The sequence below is a fragment of the Leptodactylus fuscus genome, chromosome 3, assembly GCF_031893055.1.
Source record: "Leptodactylus fuscus isolate aLepFus1 chromosome 3, aLepFus1.hap2, whole genome shotgun sequence".
NCBI lineage: Eukaryota > Metazoa > Chordata > Amphibia > Anura > Leptodactylidae > Leptodactylus > Leptodactylus fuscus.
The window spans coordinates 64,442,624-64,462,534 of NC_134267.1; the positions used below are offsets into that span (position 1 = coordinate 64,442,624).

A 19,911-nucleotide genomic window follows, 5' to 3' on the forward strand; every position below is an offset into this window, starting at 1 on the left:
TGCTATTCCCTGCCAAGCAGAAACATATTAATGTCCTGCAATCCTATTTATTATACTGCTGGCTGGATTAAATAAACACTGGCAAACCTTATTTTTCCACTGCACAGTTTAGGGAATCAGCCTATTAAAATCTGGCCTTCTTCCAAGGTTACGGGGTAAACCAAGGGAAAAAGCAGAAAGTCTAAACGAATTGTACAGTAATGAATCTATCAGAGAGACATCAACAATACCATCACTATGCAGAAAGCGCCAGGCTAAACAGACGTGCTGCAATCTGATACTAAGACAGACAGTAAAATAAAAAATTCTCACTTGTGGACTGAATCGTGAAAATCACATCAGGACCGGTCAGTGTATTGTGCACATTTAGTTTTACATTTTAAGCCTTATTTTATTCACATTTTATGGAGTAAATCTGGAATGGAGTTTGCATTGGGGACAGATGAGTAGATTTATTTCCTATTAAATATTCTGTTGGTTATGATATATTTAGAAAAATTTTGTGCATTGTTAGGCAGCATTCACACTGAGTAACGCTGGCGTTTTTTGTGCTTATTTGGGCACGTAGCGCCGCGTAAACGCCGCGTTTACGCCGCGTTTGCGCCGTACAACGCTACCGCAAAATAGCGCGGCGCAAAAACGGCGTCTACGCGGCGCTACGTGCACAAATAAGCACAAAAAACGCCAGTGTCACAGCGTTACTGTGAATGCTGCCTAATGTCAACCACTTGACTGGCATCAAAGTGCACTGTACGGAACAAAACAGCATCTAGCGCCACCATGTTGTCAGGCTGAAAGTGCTCTCTCTGTAACAGAACACACAGCTTATAGTTTAATGATACCAGTATAATTACATTATAGGCTGAGGCCCTGAGTTGTGGAAAAGCTGCTTTTTTGTTGCAGATTTTGCTGCAGTTTTTTAAGCCAAAGTCAAGAGGTCCTTAAAAAGGAATAGAAAATATAAAGAAGCACTAATACATTTCCTTTCTGTTAAATCCAATGCTGGCTTTGGCTTAAAAAAACTGCAGCAAAATCTGCAACAAAAAAAGCAGCTTTTCTGCATTGTAAGGCCTTAACATTAGGGTATGTTTACAGTTTTTTTATGTTAATACACCTCAAATCCAAAAGTTTGCAAAAGTTTTCTAATTTTCTGTGCACATATTTTTCTGCAATATGTGGATGGGATTTGCTAGAAGTCAGTTAGCATTATGGTGAAACTCAGGTACAAATATATGTATTTTAGCACAAAATCTGTGCCACTGTAAAGTAATGAGGGTGAAATCAGCACAAAACTGCTACATGTCTACTATGAATCCAGCAACAAAAACATTTGGTGCAGTTTTTACCAATGCAGAAATGGTGCTCAAATGCTGCAAATTTTTAGTGAGTATTAGTTTTTTGATGCATTATACTGTGGGGGCAGCAGGAGTGGGACAATATATATTGTGGGGGACCAGAAGGAGGACATTATGCAGTGTGGGGCCACAGAATTATACTGTGGAGGGATATTCAGGGAGACATTATAATGTGGTGGCCATATTAAGGTGGGCATTGATGTGGGACCATAACAAGGGGACCTTATACAGTGGAGGTCATATTAATGGGAGCATTACATTGTAGGGGACATTATAAGTTGGGGGCCACTATGAGGGGGCATTATGCTGTAGAGGCTAAAAGGGACATTATACAATGTTGGGGCCACTTTGAGGGGGCACTATACTGTGTCAGGACTACTAATTGGGCACTATACTGTGTGGGGCATAAATGGACAAGGATGGCAACAGGTGGAATCAAACTGGAATTGGGTGGAACTGGAGGTGAAGTTGACAACTAAATTTGACACGTCCTTTGAAAGTTGGGAGGTATGCTTTCACTATATAATAATATATTTAATACTTATACATAGACTGTTTTGTGAGGTATACATGAACCCTGAAGTTCATGTACCTAAACCAGTGTGTCAGCTTATTCATACAGAATTACAATAGTAATGAGCTCATACATTTAATTTAATCAAACCGTATACAAGAGTGATTTTCACTTAGACTCAACTAAAGCAACAATTGACTTTTGAGAAGATAAATTCCCTTAAAATTTGATTCCTACATGAAACATGATCCCTTGAGAAGGCCAATAATAAGTGCTAGAGCTCAAAACTTACCTTTAATGTTAATGTTCACATTATTAGATACAGTCAGTCCTTTCTTGTTGTGGGCTTCACAACTGTATATTGCTGCATGATCCAAGCCTGTAGCAGAATAATACTGAAATAAGAAAAGAGTCTAGAAATATGAGAAATAATTTATTGACCTGATGATTACCGTGACCACACATTTTAGACAATGAAGATAATTCATACATAATAAAAGAAGGAGACAGAAAATGGGGAACCTTAAAGTAAATCTGTCAGATGGTTTCTACTGCCCTGTATTAGAGCATGGTAATACCAGCGATATAAATATATATTCGAAACAGGATTTATGAGTGAAAGCAGAGTAAGACTAAGATGCCACATAGCAAAATGTCAAAAAAAAAAAAAAGTTGCTGCATTTTTTCCGCAGCGCTTTTGCGCTATAGCCCGCTACGTGGGGCCTTAGCTTTAAAAAATGTTTTTTTTCTGCAGGAGCCAAAAACAGTTTCTGCAACAGGGGCCTTTGTCTACTAGGAGTCTGGTCAGAATGTAGACTGAGTGAGAGTCCTGCTGACCCTGCACACACACAATGATTGACAGCTTTCCCTATATGATTGTATATACAGAGAAGGCTGTCAATCAGCCCTTGCTATGCATTCAGTACATCAGGCATATCACAGACTATCAGTTTTGCCCAGTAATGAATCATGAAAGATTCTCTGTAAGACACTGAAGAACACAAATGTCTTTTGCTTTGTCTATCACCTTTCCCCACCAGTTACATTATAGATATTATAGGATGAAATCTCAGTAAATGTATTTTCAATCCACCTGAGAATGAGTTACAGCGCACTCAGTGACAATAAAGTGTTTTCAATAAACTCCATGACATAAAACATTAAGGCTCCAGTACATGCTGTGCTCTTAATAAATGTTTACTCATATAATAGCTATGGACTAGGAACAGCAAATCCTGTAAAGGGTAAAACACTGCTTCAATTCTTGACAGTTTCAGTAGCAGGAAAAAAAAGGTAAATCTTCAGGTCTACAACAGATTTTCTAATATATCTATCAGCTGTTAGATGCTGCTGAGTAATATTCAGCTATAAAGTAGAAGTGCTATAGTTTATTAGTGTCAGTTAACAAAATTAAGTATCTAAATCAGGGGTGCTCACACTTTTTCAGCATGTGAGCTACTTTATAAACTGACCAAGGGATAAGATCTACTAACCACTTCTTATGGGCGGGCCGGGGCGGGCCTGTGGGTGGGGATAGGGTGTGTCTGTGGGTGGGGCCAGGCATGTGGGCGGGGGCGGGCGGAGCGTGAGAGCAGGAGACAGCGGCGTTCAGGGATCCCCGCTGTCTGCTTCTTCACTGCGCAGGCTGAGAGTTATCTCTGGACACTGGCAGGCTGGAGCTGCGGCAGCCCCACCTGCCAGTGTCCGGAGATGACTCTCAGCCTGCGCTGTGAAAAAGCAGCACCCCGGCTCCCTCCATCCCTAAGATCGGGCAGCGCGTCATCCCCCGGAGCTGCTGCTGCCCAGCCTGCAAGTGTCCAGAGTGCTTGTTCACAGTGCAGGCTGAGAGTCATCTCCGGACACTTGCAGGCGGGGCCTGCAGACACCGGGGATCCCTGGTTGCATACCACGATCGACCCATACGTCCTTCATGATCGACCTGTAGATTGTGATCGACCTGTAGATTGCGATCGACGTATTGGGCACCCCTGATCTAAATCATATCAATATTTGGTGTGACCACCCTTTGGAGGAGGAGTCCTAAAAGGGATGAAGTGGTTCCCATAGCACCCTAATCTCAACATCATCAAGTCTGTCTGGGATTACATGAACAAACAGAAGGATTTAAGCAAGCCTACATCTACATAGATCTGTGGTTAGTTCTCCAATATGATTGGGACAACTTTGGTTCCTTAAAATACTGTGTACAAATGTAAATTTGTTAATTGAAAAAATAAATAAATTATTTACACTTCTATTTTTGAAATCGTTTTTCTTATTTTTCAGCATTTCTTCCATACCCGCTTAAAGGGGCTCTATCAGCAAAATTATGCTAATAGAGCCCCACATATACGTGAATAACCTTTAAAAAGGCTATTCAGGCACCGTAAATGTTACATTTAATCCCGGTCCCGTTTTTAAATAAAAGTATTAAAACATATATGCAAAACTTACCTGAACGTGCACCATAGGCGGGGATAAAGGATGCGAGGTCAGCTTCGGGCACGCCTGCCTCTTCTGTCTTCTTGGAGTGACGCCCTCTGGTTCCGTGTCTTCCTGCTTCTTCTCTTTAAATCCCGCGCCTGCGTAGTAGCGCATCTCTCCGAAGCGCTACTGCGCAGGCTCACTCGCGAACTGCCATTAAGTAAAATGGCGAGTGAGACTGCGCAGTAGCGCTTCGGATAGATGCACTACTACGCAGGCGCGGGATTTAAAGAGAAGAAGCAGGAAGACACGGAACCAGAGGGCGTCACTCCAAGAAGACAGAAGAGGCAGGCGTGCCCGAAGCTGACGTCGCATCCTTTATCCCCGCCCATGGTGCACGTTCAGGTAAGTTTTGCATATATGTTTTAATACTTTTATTTAAAAACGGGATCGGGATTAAATGTAACATTTACGGTGCCTGAATAGCCTTTTTAAAGGCTGTTCACGCATATGTGGGGCTCTATTAGCATAATTTTGCTGATAGAGCCCCTTTAAAATCCTAGCATGGTACTATATACATTTACATTCATGAGAAAAACAAGGTACGTTCAGAAAAAAAACAATCTTAGAAGGTCTTAAAATTATGTAAATACAACCTTAGATGAACAGCACACAACAAATTCAGCATGTTGCCATATGTCGGCCTACACGTGAGGAGTTAATCACTAAATTAGCATACAAAGCTAAATCTCTAGACATACTTGGTTATATCAGTCAGTTACACGAAAAACTCTCCAGACAATAGAATCCCTTTAATATGCTGCACGGGACTCCAAAAATAACACGTTCCAGTCAATGAGCTTTCTTGTGTTATATGCAGCAAATGCAGAGCGGATTTTCTAAGCAGCTTAAATGAGAAATTCTTGAAAATGGTGTGACTGAGAAGGATTAGATATGAACATGGAAAACATAGTCACGTGAGGTGATTGCACGCCGATGGAAAAACAGAGTGATCTCAGGGAAAGCTACAACTTCTACAGAAGAAATTCTGGCAAACCCTCACAGCCAACCCTATTCATCTGTACACAAATGAAGACCTTTTGTGGAATAGATAAAAATTTTCATGGGTAAGTCAGTTCATAAGGCATTAAAACCTTAAGGGTACAGCCAGTTTTAACCTTTGGGATGCAGCATTTTTTAAAATTCTATATATAACTTACCAAATATATATATTTTGTTAATTTTGTGCAATAAAAACCCAGGATAACCATGAGTACCCCACAACCAATGTCCAATAACAATGCCAATACCAATATACCCAAGTGTATCTGGTGCTTATGTTGACTATGTCCAACCCTCATGACAATATCATAAGGGCACTACATTATTGGAACATAACCTTTGTAACCTTAAAGTGGTGACCAAGCTGTTTGGATATCCAATTTATTCCTTAGGTCTTACACGAAATACAGCGTCTGCCCTATGGTTGATAGGAAGTAAAAATCTAAAATAGGTTAGATCAGTGATTTTTAACCTTGTTTGAGGTACCGAACCCACCAGTTTCATATGCACATTCACCGAACCCTTCTTTAGTGATAAATAAATAAATATTTTTTTTTCCAAATTCAAGATATAGGTATATGTTTTTTTACTGGTACACAAAATGAACCGTGCATAGGGCCTAGGGTTCAAACCACTGGGTTAGATATTAGTTTTGCACCTCAATCCAGTGTAAAAAAAAGGCTTTTCAATCCTGGGAGGCAGCAGAAGAACAGCTGATCGGTGGGGGTGCCTGGTGTTGGCCCTACCAATCTGATATTGATGACTTATTCTATGGATAGAAAAATCTTACTTACAAGGACTGAAAAACCTCTTTAATCCTTAAGTACTATCATGGCTATTAGGATAACGATATGTCTATGGTAGTGGAGTATGATACATCATGATAGTACGTAAGGGATAAGGTCGGGGTCCCATATTGCGATAAAAAATCCACGGCGCAAAAGCTGTTTACAAATACACGTCAAAATTGCAGCAAACACTGGCGTATAGGTATTTTTGCTGTGGCCTTAGCTTTATGCAGACTCTTGGGAAATTTCTTCACATAAAATTGTATGACAATGATATAAAGTTATACAATGTAAATTTCTGCTGTAGCCCCGAAGAAGCTGTCAATACATTACAGACTGCTGTGTTGTCACCGATTAAGTCTATGTACAACAGTAAACATTACTCTGGTGTTATGCAAACATGGTCTTATGTATATTCTGGAATAAATTTCCAGCATGCTTCTTAAGGATGGACGTACCTAATACATGAAGTACAGCTGGTGACACCTCTGCAATATCATTGATCCGTGTACTGTTTTGATACCAGTAAATCTCCACAGGTTCAGGTGGTCCGACAGCTTCACATGTAAGATTGAATGGCGTGTTCCTAGTAACATTTAAAGTCTCTGGCTGTCGAATGAAATGTGGGAGGCCTAAAAAATAAAAAAGGCAAAATACATAAATATAAGTCAACTCAATTCAACTCAACTCAGCTCAATTTTTATAGAATGAGATGTCATGGAAAAATTAAATATGCATGTATGTATGCAAGCAGGTTTGACGGTGAGTGACATTCAGAAAACACATGTATTCTCAGCACCACTGAGATATTCAATACTCACTTGCGGTGAGATTTACTACTGGGATCAATGATAGTGTACAATCTCCAGCAGGATCATACATTGTTTTAGTAGCTGGATACAGCTGGCTACACAGATATTATGAAATTTTTCCTTATTCATGTAAATCATGGTTTACTGTAAGTTGTATTCAGCAGGATCTTCAAATAGCTTGTTACTTGGTGTCACAATTTTGCTGGTAATAGCCACAGTTTTAGCCACAAAACCATGGAGCCATTATCAATCAATCCTGCCACATGCATGTATACATAGAGCTCATTGCTATTTTTAGGCCAGGGCCCCTCGGGATAGAAATGCTGTAATTTGCTTGTGATGGAAACACCGCAGGAAAAACAGTAGTATTGTACAGTAGGGGCAAAGTGGATGGGATTCTAGAAAATCCCATGCTCACTTTGCAGTAAAAACCGCAGTGTCGACACGCCACTATTTCCAAAACTGACGCAGTTTTGAAAATCACAGCATGTCATTTATAATGAAGTAAACACCAGCGGTTTCTCATAGGTATAATTGTAACAGAAAGCCCACGGAGGAAAACTCTGCAAACATTCTGTCTAAAGGGCTGCGGGAAGAACCGCGATGCGCTGCTGCCGGAGTTTTTCCTGCAGCACTTTTTCGCTGCGGGACATTCCGTGGGGCCTTAGCCTTATAGTCTAGTTATTTACATGGCAAGATTTAAACACTCCCCATTTATACAAGCCCTATTATAAGGAAACATATATATGTGTCTCACCTTCCACCTGGATGTAGATAGGGTCTGAAACTATTTCTTCATTCTTGATTATTAATTTGCAAGTATACGTGCCATTATCAGTCCTCTGTACACCTGTAATGCTTAATACAAAAGAATAAAACAATATTAACATCAATTACAAAAATCAGTGATCTTCAGATTTTAGAGAAGCAAAATAACATACAAATAAGATATTTTCTTAATATATGCTCTGTGTATCCATAGATCTTCAGTCACACAACAGAGGCCTTTAGCCTATTGTAGGAATCTAAATCATCTGAGTCTTCCTATGTGAATGACCACCCCACAATATTTTCTGTATGTTTTTTCTTAAGATGGGCGGCTATGGGCACTGTATGCCACTATATGGCTATACAATAGCATATAAACACGTCATATAAACCCATTAAGGCTAAGGCCCCACGTATAGCGGGCTGCAGTAAAAAAAGTGGTGCAGGAAAGAACACAGCAGCAACGTATCACGGTTTTTTTCCACTGCATTTTTCAATTAAAGACTTTCTCCTTTCATTATACCTATAGGAAAATCATCGGCTGGTACTTATTATGGACCACCAGTCTGTGCGATTAAAAGTCCCATTTTTGGAAGTCATAGTAGTGAATAGAGAAATATTACATATGAATACATTAGTAGATATTAACACCATTGTAACCAAAATATAAGAATGTACAGTGGGCTTAATGGAGGAATATATTGAAATTATCCATATTTCTGAGTCTCACCTGCATAACGATAGCATAGTGGTCATGACGCCATCTGGTATTTCAAAAGACTGGACAGAGATGCGTTCAGAATGGGAGATCAACTGTCCATTCTTCCACCATGTAATCTGTTCTCCACTATCCAGATTAGGAACTTCAATGGAACAATTGAACTTGATATCTTTGTGTTCAGAGAGAACAATATTGCGCACTGTGGGGATGAATTTGATCCGTTGGGAAGGATGAGTTGACTGAATGTTTGGAGTTGGACTTGCTCCCATGTCTGTTACAAAGTACTGAGGATCTCTGTGTTCTTCATTTTGTGGCAGTAATGTAGGTGTATGAAGTCCCTCGCTCTCTCCCAATATATAGTTATCTATAGAATGAAATTACATACATTCATGAATAATAATGGTGATAGTCAATAGTGGAAGAGTCTGTATTAGAGATGAGCGAGTACTGTTCAGATCAGCCGATCCGAACGGCACGCTCGCATAGAAATGAATGGACGTAGCTGGCACGCGGGGGGTTAAGTTCTATGGAGCGTGCTGTTTGGATCGGCTGATCCGAACAGTACTCGCTCATCTCTAGTCTGTATGTTTAATATGCATACAAATAGAACAATGTTCACTACAAAAGAAATGTTAAAACACAAATTTTACAAATATTAAATATCATATTGATGTTCAATAGCCCTGTTATTTTGCAAGTTCCTTCTAAGACAACTGCAGCCATCTCCATACAGTCTGACACAGAACTTTGTTTAGATGGGGGACATAGCTTAGCTCCTGAGACACATAGAAAACATTCTTTAATGTAGGGTGGTGTAGGCTAGTTGCTATGATGTCTATCATACATGGCACACAGAGAAAATAGGAGATCTCTCTATCTAACCATTAGTAGCACCATATACAACATTCTAGAGAAAACCTATCACTGCAACAAATGACAATGACAAATATTTGTCACGTACTTTTCTCACACGTAGAACTCACTCAAAGTGCAAGGAGAGTTGTGCCCGTCATACAGACACTCTCAGTAACACAGCACCAAGTGTAAGGTCCAACAAGAGGTCGGTATGATACACTAGAAGTCTAATCTGGTTCACATATAAATCAGTCCAAAGTAATTAAAGTAAAACAATTAAAAACATAACTTTTAGTTAAATATTAAAAATAGGGCCTTAGTATGAAACATATATAATCCAACACAAAACGTGATGAATAATGAGTGGTTGGGTCAACCATGCTCAAAATAGGTACGTCGGGACACCTTTAGTTAGAGAAATTGAAAGTTCTTACATTCTCATAAATACGTATTGTTGAATCATAGAGTAACTTATCAGTCTATATTAATCGGTCCAAGTTTCCCACCAGGTGAGAAGTGGTTAACTAACCCTCACACTCATCTTAGGTCGCAAATTTAACTCCCTCCCTAACAAGGGTAGTCTCCTATTCTTACCCTGTATGCAGTGCTTACCGTAAATTGGGCCGGAACTCAATTCCGCCATAATTACAAACTGTCTTTTCCGGTATAAAGAAATCAAAGCCTCAAAAACTGAATATATCTGAAAAATTTTGACACATTCAATTATTGAGGCTTTGATTTCTGAAGAGGAATGTGGAACATAAAAAACACTGTTATGCTGGGTTCAGACCAGCGCCCGATCTCCGTTTTCAGGTTTCCGTCTTCTGCCGACAGAATACGGAAAGCTGGCAGACCGTGTCCGGCCGTGAGTGTTTTGTTCTCTCCGTGGAAAAACCGTTTTTTGGTTTTTTTTTAACCAGACACAAACGACTGCATGTCTGACTTTATGTCCAGTTTAAAAAAAACTGTTTCGTTACGGACAGCACAAAATACTCACAGGCGCTCACAGCTAGACACTTTCCAAACCCATTCAAATGAATGGGTTTGAAAAATGACTGCAGGTTTCCGTCTCCTTTTCAGTTTCGGGCAGGAAACGGAAACCTGCAAAACGGAGACCGGGGCGCAGATGTGAACGAGCCCTTACTTGGGCTGTGGCTTGTGCCCTTATGCTTCATGATGCAAGCCCGGCTCAAGTGACATCTCTTCCATCATGGCCGACATCAGCCGGGAGTGCACAGGAGCCCAAGAGAGGTAAGAACCATTGGTTTTTTATGTTTGTATCCTCCCCTGGGTCTCAAATTATTATACTCTGGGATCTGAAAAGCGATTGATTATTCCCGAGTTCCCCCTAAATGTCCCAATTTAAGAACTGACCAACTGTGACTATCAAATCTTTGTGTGAATAAGCACTTGGGATGAGAAAGAAAATTTCCTATTATCTGCAGCAGCCTATTAGTGTTTGCCTCCGCTTCCCTGTCACTGGATTCCTCCTCCCTGCACTGACCTTCCATCTTACCACACTTCAATTTCACCTCACAGAAGTATTAAACCTAAACTAAGTATAATAACCTTCTTCAGATACCAAGTCACATTTCTCTAGAGATTTCAAACTGAATGTCACTTTAGCTGTTGGGGCAGGAGGAAAATAGCTGAAAAAAAAAGAGTTATATTCTTTTAAAAGGATGAATAAAGTTTTATATATTTTCATCTACTCATGATTTATGCAAAGTTTAGTGTACAGCTTTTAATCACATTAGCTGTTAAACACTATCACATAAAGGTATATATATATATTGTTTACCTTGGCAACTTGCCCAGGACTCTGTGTTATAGCATATGGTAAAATACATGTTATGGAAACTACATGGAAGGTTATGTCAGGCACAGAGTACAATATAACTAGGTCTGTAATTTCTTTTCTAATACTTTTATGCCATTTAAAAGGTAAAATGACAACTGATCCAAACAAATGGACAATGAGGCAAACGGCGAGAAGTCCCTGTTATGATTTACGACCATATTATGAGGATGTAATGGCGGTCTATGCCTAATTTCACATACAATTTGATGCAATTGCTCAGTTTTGAAAATCTGCCACAGTAAAAATTCCATTTTTCCAAATTCTTAAATCAGAGGATAACCAGCTTGGATTATAACCAGATATTTTTATAATCATATTTCCAAGATTACCAGAAATACAAATATTTTTAGTTTTAATTTTTAGACTTTTGCTGTCAATAACAATATAATAATGTCTCTTGCAAAACAATCTAATGGAATGACAAAGCAGAAGATAATGGAGAGAAGAAAACATTTATGCTTTAATGACTTTCCCTTCTAAGGCATCGGCCACTGATGTTGAAATCATTTTCCTTATGAGACTGTAAAAGGCCTTATCAGTGACTGTGATGAGAAATAAGCTTCAGTTTCTTGAAGGTCAAAGGTAGTATATCTTATCACGTCAAGTGCTTGACTAGACTAGACTGTAGGCATGACTTGAATTTTCAGAGTAGGTGCTATCTGAGAAAAACAGGGTTTCTCACCTTCTAAAACCTAAATAATTAAGCTATACAGTGCCAAATAAAGGTACAGTACGTAAATTATTGGTCAGCTTTGGCTAAGTTCACATCTGTGCTGACTCCGCCGCAGAAACTGCCAGAAATAAGCGGAAAAAAGTCCTCTACAAAGGACTTTTCTTTCTGCCTGTTTCAGTATAAAAATGTCGGACACTTGACAGACCCCATGAAAATCTATGGGATTTGCCAGTGTCCACAGTTAATCCCTGTTTTGGAAGTTGACTGGATCCGAACGATGGAGCCCAAGCAGAAAGTCCTATAAAATAACAGAAACAAGAACTGTCACCTTTATAGTAGGAAAAGCTGACCAACAAATACAGTATGTGTTTGGCATGAGAGTAGATAAAGTAGTCAGATAAAGGCCACATGTATATATAGGACTTGTCCTAAGCTTTGCCACAGGCTCATGGACAATGATACATGGGTGTGTGTGTTTAGAACTATAGAAACAAATAAGTCAGTGTGCTTGAAGCCTTAGGCTAAGGCCCCACGGGCCGTAATCGTAGCGCTAAAGCGCTGTGGAAAGAACCGCGGCGTGAACGTGCTGCAAAGTTTTCCTCCGTGGACTTTCTGTTATAATTATATCTATGGGAAAGCCGCTGGCGTTTCTGTAGATATAATTGACATTCTCCGATTTTCAAAACCGCAACAGTTTTGAAAATCGCAGCGTGTCCGCACTGCGTTTTTTTTCCGCAAAGTGGACATGGGATTCGCATGAATCCCATCTCCTTTGCTTGAACTGCAAAACGCCGCGATATTTCCCGCAGCGTCTCTGCTGCGGTCAAATCGCGGCGTTTATGTCCCGTGGGGCCTCGGCCTTAGACAGAATTACTGCACTGGACTGAAGGAGTATGGCTATGTGCTTCAAAACTAAAAAGACTTGCATAAAACTGGAACATTTTTTTTTCTTTTGCTGGTGTACTGGTATATAGTAACTAGAGATGAGCGAGTACTGTTCGGATCAGCTGATCCGAACAGCACGCTCGCATAGAAATGAATGGACGTAGCCGGCACGCGGGGGGTTAAGCGGCCGGCCGCCGTCAAAGCGGAAGTACCAGGTGCATCCATTCATTTCTATGGAGCGTGCTGTTCGGATCGGCTGATCCGAACAGTACTCGCTCATCTCTAATAGTAACATTTCAGTCTTCTGAACCTCTTGGACTGATTGACTGGGACTGCACTGTTTAACAGGAGCCCTGCCTGACTTTGAGGACAAAATGTTGCAGATAAAAAATTGTCAGGATTTAGGTTAACTTCTGCTGGCTAATCAAGAGTTAAGTAAGCAGTCAAGGGATTGGTCAATGGGCGTTGCTAACCCCATTTACACAAACACAGCAGGTTTTATAGTCTTTTGTGCAACATTAGGAAATTAATGGTGCACTCATGTCCGTCCATCATCTGAGTATTTTTCCATTGTGGTCACAGATATTTGGGGAGAGTGGTAGAGTTTTTTTAAGCTACACAATGTGATGCACAATCCATTTTGTCCACTAAAAGTGGTGCACTGCATTATAAGATCAAGGATATCAATCCAGCCCACAGATTTGCTCTTTTATAAATCATTGCCTCAGTTGCAAATATTGCTGTTTTCGACAATATTCAGATGAGCTCTTTGTAGCAATGAGGACACTGCCATTGTTTCAAAGAGTTAAGTAGCAATTGGCCTTGTTGCTCCAAACACTTTATTTGCATATAAACAAAAATAGCAGTAAAGCCCTGCCATACTTCAAAAGATTTTCAGGAATGTTTTAAGGAATGTGACAAAAGGTTTAAGCAGTTGATTTGGCTTCTAAATTTCTCCAATCTCAATCCAACTGAACATATGGAGGATGTGCTGGAAAAACTAATTTGGCTCCACCTCAAAACCAACAGGCAAGAATCTGCTGCTAATATCTTAGTGTCAATAGAGTCAATGCCTTGATAGATTACAGATGTTTTGGTGGAAAAAGTGGGAACTACACAATATTAAGAAAGTGGTATAATTGATATGGCTGCTTGGTTTACGTTCTGCAGACTTCTAACTTGAACAATAAACCATAAACTCTGATCCCAGTCTGCACACAGCCTAACTGGGTCTGACCGAATCTAGTATTTGCTGAAAGGTTTGAGTAAAGCAGATAAAACATGAAAGTCTACCTATGATGAGAAATGATGCCTACTAGTTTATTATAAACATATACATGTAGGCAATGCAAGACAAAAAGGATAGAATAAGTTGATCCATGGTTGAACTGATTCCTAAATAATATCAACAGATACAGGTATTGTATTTACTATAGTTATTACAGATGGGGCCATTTTAAAGGATTTCAATTTCAAGCCTGTCAGAAAGAAAATCAATAAACTATATGGGAATATGGGATTTGAGAAATCCTTTTGTATGAAGTGGCCATAAACAAATTTTTCAACTGGAATGCCATAAAATCACTGTTATGTAGAGTGCTGCAAACCCTATGTAATCATTATGTCCTACTGAACTACTTGTGTGTAGTATTAGCTATAGGCGGAGGCCCCATTTTGCGTAAACGCAGCTTCTTTTGTGGGACATTTTGCCGTGGTTTTTTTGAGCCAAACCTAGGAGAGGCTACAAAAGCAATGGGAACTATACAGAAAGCTTTTATATTTCTACCTTTGGCTCAGTCCTCTCTTGGCTTTGGCTCAAAAAACCGCAACAAAATCTTTAACAAAAAAAGCTACCTTTGCCAGGTACTGCATTTTACAGTACCTGCAAAGTGGATAGGATTCTGGCTTTTCCTATCCCTACATTGAAGAAAAAAATTCAGTGAAAATGCTGCAATTTCAAAAACACTTGTGTTTAAACTGTAGTATGCAAGTTATACCAACAGAGGCGCTGGCGTTTTTCGAGTAGTTATAATAGAGGCAAAAAGTCCAAAGGGAAAACTCTGCAGAATTTCCGTGAAAAATGCTGCGGAAAAAGACACGATTGGCAGCATTTTTTTTGCAGCGATTTGCTGCATGGGGCCTTAGCCTAAGTCTGTACTGCAGCGCTTATAACTCGAAGAGAACAGGTATGGCCATCGAACCCATGATCTCTCCAAACACAGAAGACATGTTGATCTGGTGCAGTAATGATTTACTAGGAAACACAATGGATGGTGATAGGTTCACATCATTATATGTAATAGGTCTGAAAGCCAAAAGAATTTGTTACAGCAGAACCAGATCTTGAGATAATCTGCCTGAGAACTCAATTCAGACTTCACAAAAGGTGGTCAAAGCAGTTTAGTAGGCCTGGCACTAGCAACAATACAAAGGGCAGTGCTTCCAAAAGTCATTGTGTTTGTCAAAGCTGTGTGGATACCTCATTTTCACATTTCATTTTATATTGTAGACCAGTGGTTCTTAACCTTGTTTGAGGTACCGAACCCACCAGTTTCATATGCACATTCACCGAACCCTTCTTTAGTGATAAATCAAATATGTTTTTTTTCCAAATTCAAGATATAGGTATGTTTTTTTACTGGTACACAAAATGAACCGTGCATAGGGCCTAGGGTTCGATCGAACACCGGTTAAGAACCACTGTTGTAGAGAAATGAAGAAATTCACCAAACTGATGATGGAGAAAATATTAATTTTCTCTAAAATAAATAAAATCCATTTCCACAGTTGATTCATGTAGTTATTTGTCTTCTCAAAAACTAAATAAAAACAAAACAAAACCTCTATTCAGCTCTTTACAGGTTTCATGACAAAGGAGGACACAGAAAGGTTAAAATATTATTATTAAAGGAATTGTCCAGCCAAGTATTTTAAGAAAAAAACTTAGCTTAGAAAATAATAAAAGTAATATTTACCTTACCAATCCTCTGCCGCTTCCATTCCACCACTTTCCAGGCCCCAGACAGTTTTCTGTTTCAGTGATGACATCCTGACATGGACATGTATCATCATTGCTGAAGCAGGTATTGGAACAGGGGCAGCGGGGTTTGGTGAGGTGAGTATGACTTATTTTTTATCTTATAAGTTGTAACCTGTGCTAAAGATAAAATTTACATGGCTCTTCTCTAATAAAAATACTTTTTGACTGGCATAACAGTAACGCGTCTTAGGGTAAGTTTACATGGAGTTTTTCGGTCCTGCATAGTACTAGAATCCAGGACATACAGCGGGTCCCGGCTCAACCCCGCATTTTGCTCACCTTATCCCGATGAGCAACAACCAGCAGCTGCTGACTCCTCGCCGCCGGTACACGGACCGGTGCAACATGCCCCACGGCCTGGTACTGGTCCACGGACCAGCGGTTAGGGACCCCTGCTCTAGATCACATGTAAGGTCTTGATGACACCAACCAAACACCAAAATATGTATCAGTGAAAATAAGTTCTCTCTTATTTATGGAGCTCATCCAGACTTTGACACCAACTATCATAAAAATAGACAATACATAGGGATACAAGAGTAATATACGCAACAAAGATATAACACTGAGATTCTATATATTACAAACAAATATAAAAGCATTTATGTAAAGAAATGAGATGCAAAGCAGAGCAGGATTTTCTATAACAACTGACATATAACGATAGTTTAATAGTGTAGCTTCAGCCTGAAGGAGCAACTACAAAGAATATAGATCAGCAAACGCTACTACTGGTCTGGTGATGACCTTTGTACCTCTATATAAAAGAACTGGAAAAAAATCTCTTCTGAGGTGTCAGTCATTTGCTTCAGCGACAATAATAAATGCTATGGCCAACCCTCTATATACTGATTCTCTAGTGTACTAGGCACATGAAAAGTAATGTATGGTTCCTTGCGGCTAAGACCTCATCGGATTATGTGTAAGGCACAGTAAGGTCACAACAATACCATGACCTGCAAGTGACTTCATTGTTTACCTCTGGGGGAGGTAAAAGTCACAAAGAAAAATTCATGTCATACCTGAATTGCAATATTCTACATATGTATTTTCCTTATTTCACATTGTGCCCCGCTCAGCTGTAAACTAAGGGGAGTTGTCCGATACATGTGACATAACTGCTTCCATGTGTCTATAATACAGCTTGTGGCTGCTACTGGATAGCCTTACAGCACATCTGGAAGACATCAGCAGTTTAGGCAACATGTGTCTGTCCTGCAGTCAAGCACACTTCTATATCTGGCCAGCAGGTGATGCTGTGAGTTGTAGTACCTATAACAAATATTACACATCAACATTTTGCTATCCAAAAATGTAACAGTCTTTACCAACTATTACCCTTACCTTTTGTAAATAATAGCAGGGCGAGAAGTTGCCACTTCAGTGTTGCCTGCATCTCTGCCATAAATCCAGGGGGCTGAGACACCAAATCCAGAGTTACCAGCGCACAACCCAGAGGTGACTGTCAGACTACCATAAAGAATCCTGCTACCACCTTACAAGACATCACACAGAGAGCTGCCACAAGGGGTCCTCTTGCTGCCCATCAGATACCAATCTCTGAAGACCTGGACTTAGCCAGGGCAGCTACAGGTAAGTCCCAGCCTCCTGTTCACACTACACTGTGTGTGCACTGGAAATGCTTAGTGTTAGAAATTTCAATCCCATAGACAATGACAGTGGGCATTCAGAGTGGAGTCCTCATGGGAATGCTCTTTTTAACTCTTTCCTTTCCAGCAATGAGACTAAGCTGCTGCTGGTCACAGTAGTCTAAGTGAGTCCACAATAGTTGCAGTCATACAGGTTGCAGTCCAGTCCTTTCCAGCTTGCTATGCCAGGGTTCAGTCTACGACACCAGCAGTAGGTCCGCCGCAGCAGTCCAGATGCGTGTACTGCAGAATGAGTGAGCAGAGCCAGTGACGTGCACACTGCAGCCTCCTCTTCTCTGCTCACTATTACTGCCTATGGAGCCAGCATACCAGGCAGAGGAGGAGTTCACACAGGGGGAGGGCAGACCTGGGAACCTCCGCACTTTTCTTCTGTTTATTTTCATAGTACAATAGTCTAGAAGTCACTACATCCTGATCCTAGTAGTCACCTTAAAATGATGGCTTACTAACATTGCACACTGCATTGAGAAGTGTTGTATTTTCTGTATTTTCACCCTCCTTATAGAAAGCCATTTGTGCTCAGTAATTAACATTCTTCTCCCCCTCCAAAACCTTTGTAGTCCCCCCACCCCAACCAGCTGGTCTGAAGTTGGAATGCAACAGGAAAACTTTCACTGCTCAGTGACAGGAGACAAAGTGTAGAGAACTGTACCAAAAGATAAGATTAAACAGAATACAACAAGAATATAAGAGAAGTAACACAACGTATAAGAGGTGCAAAACCAACAGATACAGTGTACAATATAATATCTCTTTTCTCTCTATCTTACAAAAATAAATTCTTGTCTGTCTGTCTGTTCTTTATGCGCGATCAAACGACTGGACCGATCGTCACCAAATTTGGTACAGAGATACTTCAGGTATCCGGGAAGGTTTAAGACAAGACTCCAACTCCCTCGGAAGTACCGTTGCTGAGATACAGCATTTCCAACACAATGCCCCCCTCCCCCCCCTTAGCCAATACAAATCTGGAAGTCTTTCACTCATATTCCAACTGCAATAGACACGGTCACTCCACATGCACAATCCAACACTGATATCCAAACTGAGATACACGTATCAGAGGATTAGATATCCAGATCACAGATCAGCACACAGTATCACACGCCAGAGGATTAGATACACGCGTCTGCACGCAGTTCCACACGCTGAAGGATTAGATACGTGCGTCTGCACACAGTTCCACATGCCGAAGTATTAGATACACACGTCTGCACACAGTTCCACACACCAGAGGATTAGATAGGCGTGTCTGCACACAGTTGTACATGCCATAGGATTAGATACATGCATCTGCACACAGTACCACATGCCGTAGGATTAGATACACGCGTTTACATACAGTTCCACATGCCGTAGGATTAGATACACACCTCTTCACACAATACCACACAGGGGAGGATTAGATACGTACGTTTGCACACAGTACCACACTTTGAAGGATTAGATACATGCCTCTGCACACAGTACCACACGCCAAATAATTAGATACGCGCGTCTGCACACAGTTCTACACGCCATAGGATTAGATACATGTGTCTGCACACAGTACCACATGCCGTAGCATTAGATACGCACGTCTGCACACAGTTTCACACGGCGGAGGATTAGATACGCGCGTCTGCACACAGTACCACACGCTGGAGGATTGGATACCACATCTGCACACAGTTCCACACATCAGAGGATTAAATATGCATGTCTGCACACAGTACCACATGTCGTAGGTTTAGATACTCGCATCTGCACACATTTCCACACGCCAGAGGATTAGATACATGTGTCTGCACACAGTTGTACCCGCTACAGGATTAGATACACGTGTCTGCACTCAGTACCACATGCCGTAGGATTAGATACGTGCGTTTACACACAGTTCCACACACCATAGGATTAGATACGAGCCTCTTCACAGAATACCACACAGGGGAGGATTCGATATGCGCATCTGCACACAGTTCCACACGCTGAAGATTAGATACGTGTGTCTGCACAAAGTGCCATGCAGAGGAGGATTAGATACGCACCTCTTCACACAATACCACACAGCGGAGGATTAAATACACACATCTGCACACAGTTCAACACGCCGGTGGATTAGATACGCATGTTTTCACACAGTACCACATTCCGTAGGATTAGATACGTACGTCTGCACACATCTCCACATGCCAGAGGATTAGATACGCGCATCTGCACACAGTTGTACACGCCATAGTATTAGATACATGTGTCTACACACGGTTTCACACTCCGTAGGATTACATACGCGCCTCTTCACACAATACCACACAGGGGAGGATTAGATACGTGCATCTTCACACAGTACCACACAACTGAGGGTTCGATATGCGCATCTGCACACAGTTCCACACACTGAAGGATTAGATACCTGTGTCTGCACAAAGTACCACACGGGGGAGGATTAGATACACACCTCTTCACACAATACCACACAGCGGAGGATTAGATACGCACATCTG

At 40.7% G+C, this 19,911-nt stretch overlaps 1 protein-coding gene across 1 annotated transcript in view; it reads right to left on the reverse strand.

Moving 5' to 3' along the window:
* The window catches only part of MERTK (MER proto-oncogene, tyrosine kinase), a 70,572-nt gene extending 52,913 nt beyond the window's left edge, over positions 1-17,659 (reverse strand). Inside the window, exons 1-5 of the mRNA XM_075267688.1 lie at positions 17,103-17,659; positions 8,454-8,808; positions 7,713-7,813; positions 6,602-6,775; positions 2,162-2,248 (exon numbers count right to left, since the gene is read on the reverse strand). Coding sequence (XP_075123789.1) covers positions 2,162-2,248; positions 6,602-6,775; positions 7,713-7,813; positions 8,454-8,808; positions 17,103-17,163 — 778 coding nt within the window. The 5' untranslated portion in view covers positions 17,164-17,659. The remainder of the gene's footprint in view (positions 1-2,161; positions 2,249-6,601; positions 6,776-7,712; positions 7,814-8,453; positions 8,809-17,102) is intronic.
* Positions 17,660-19,911: the final 2,252 nt, after the last annotated feature.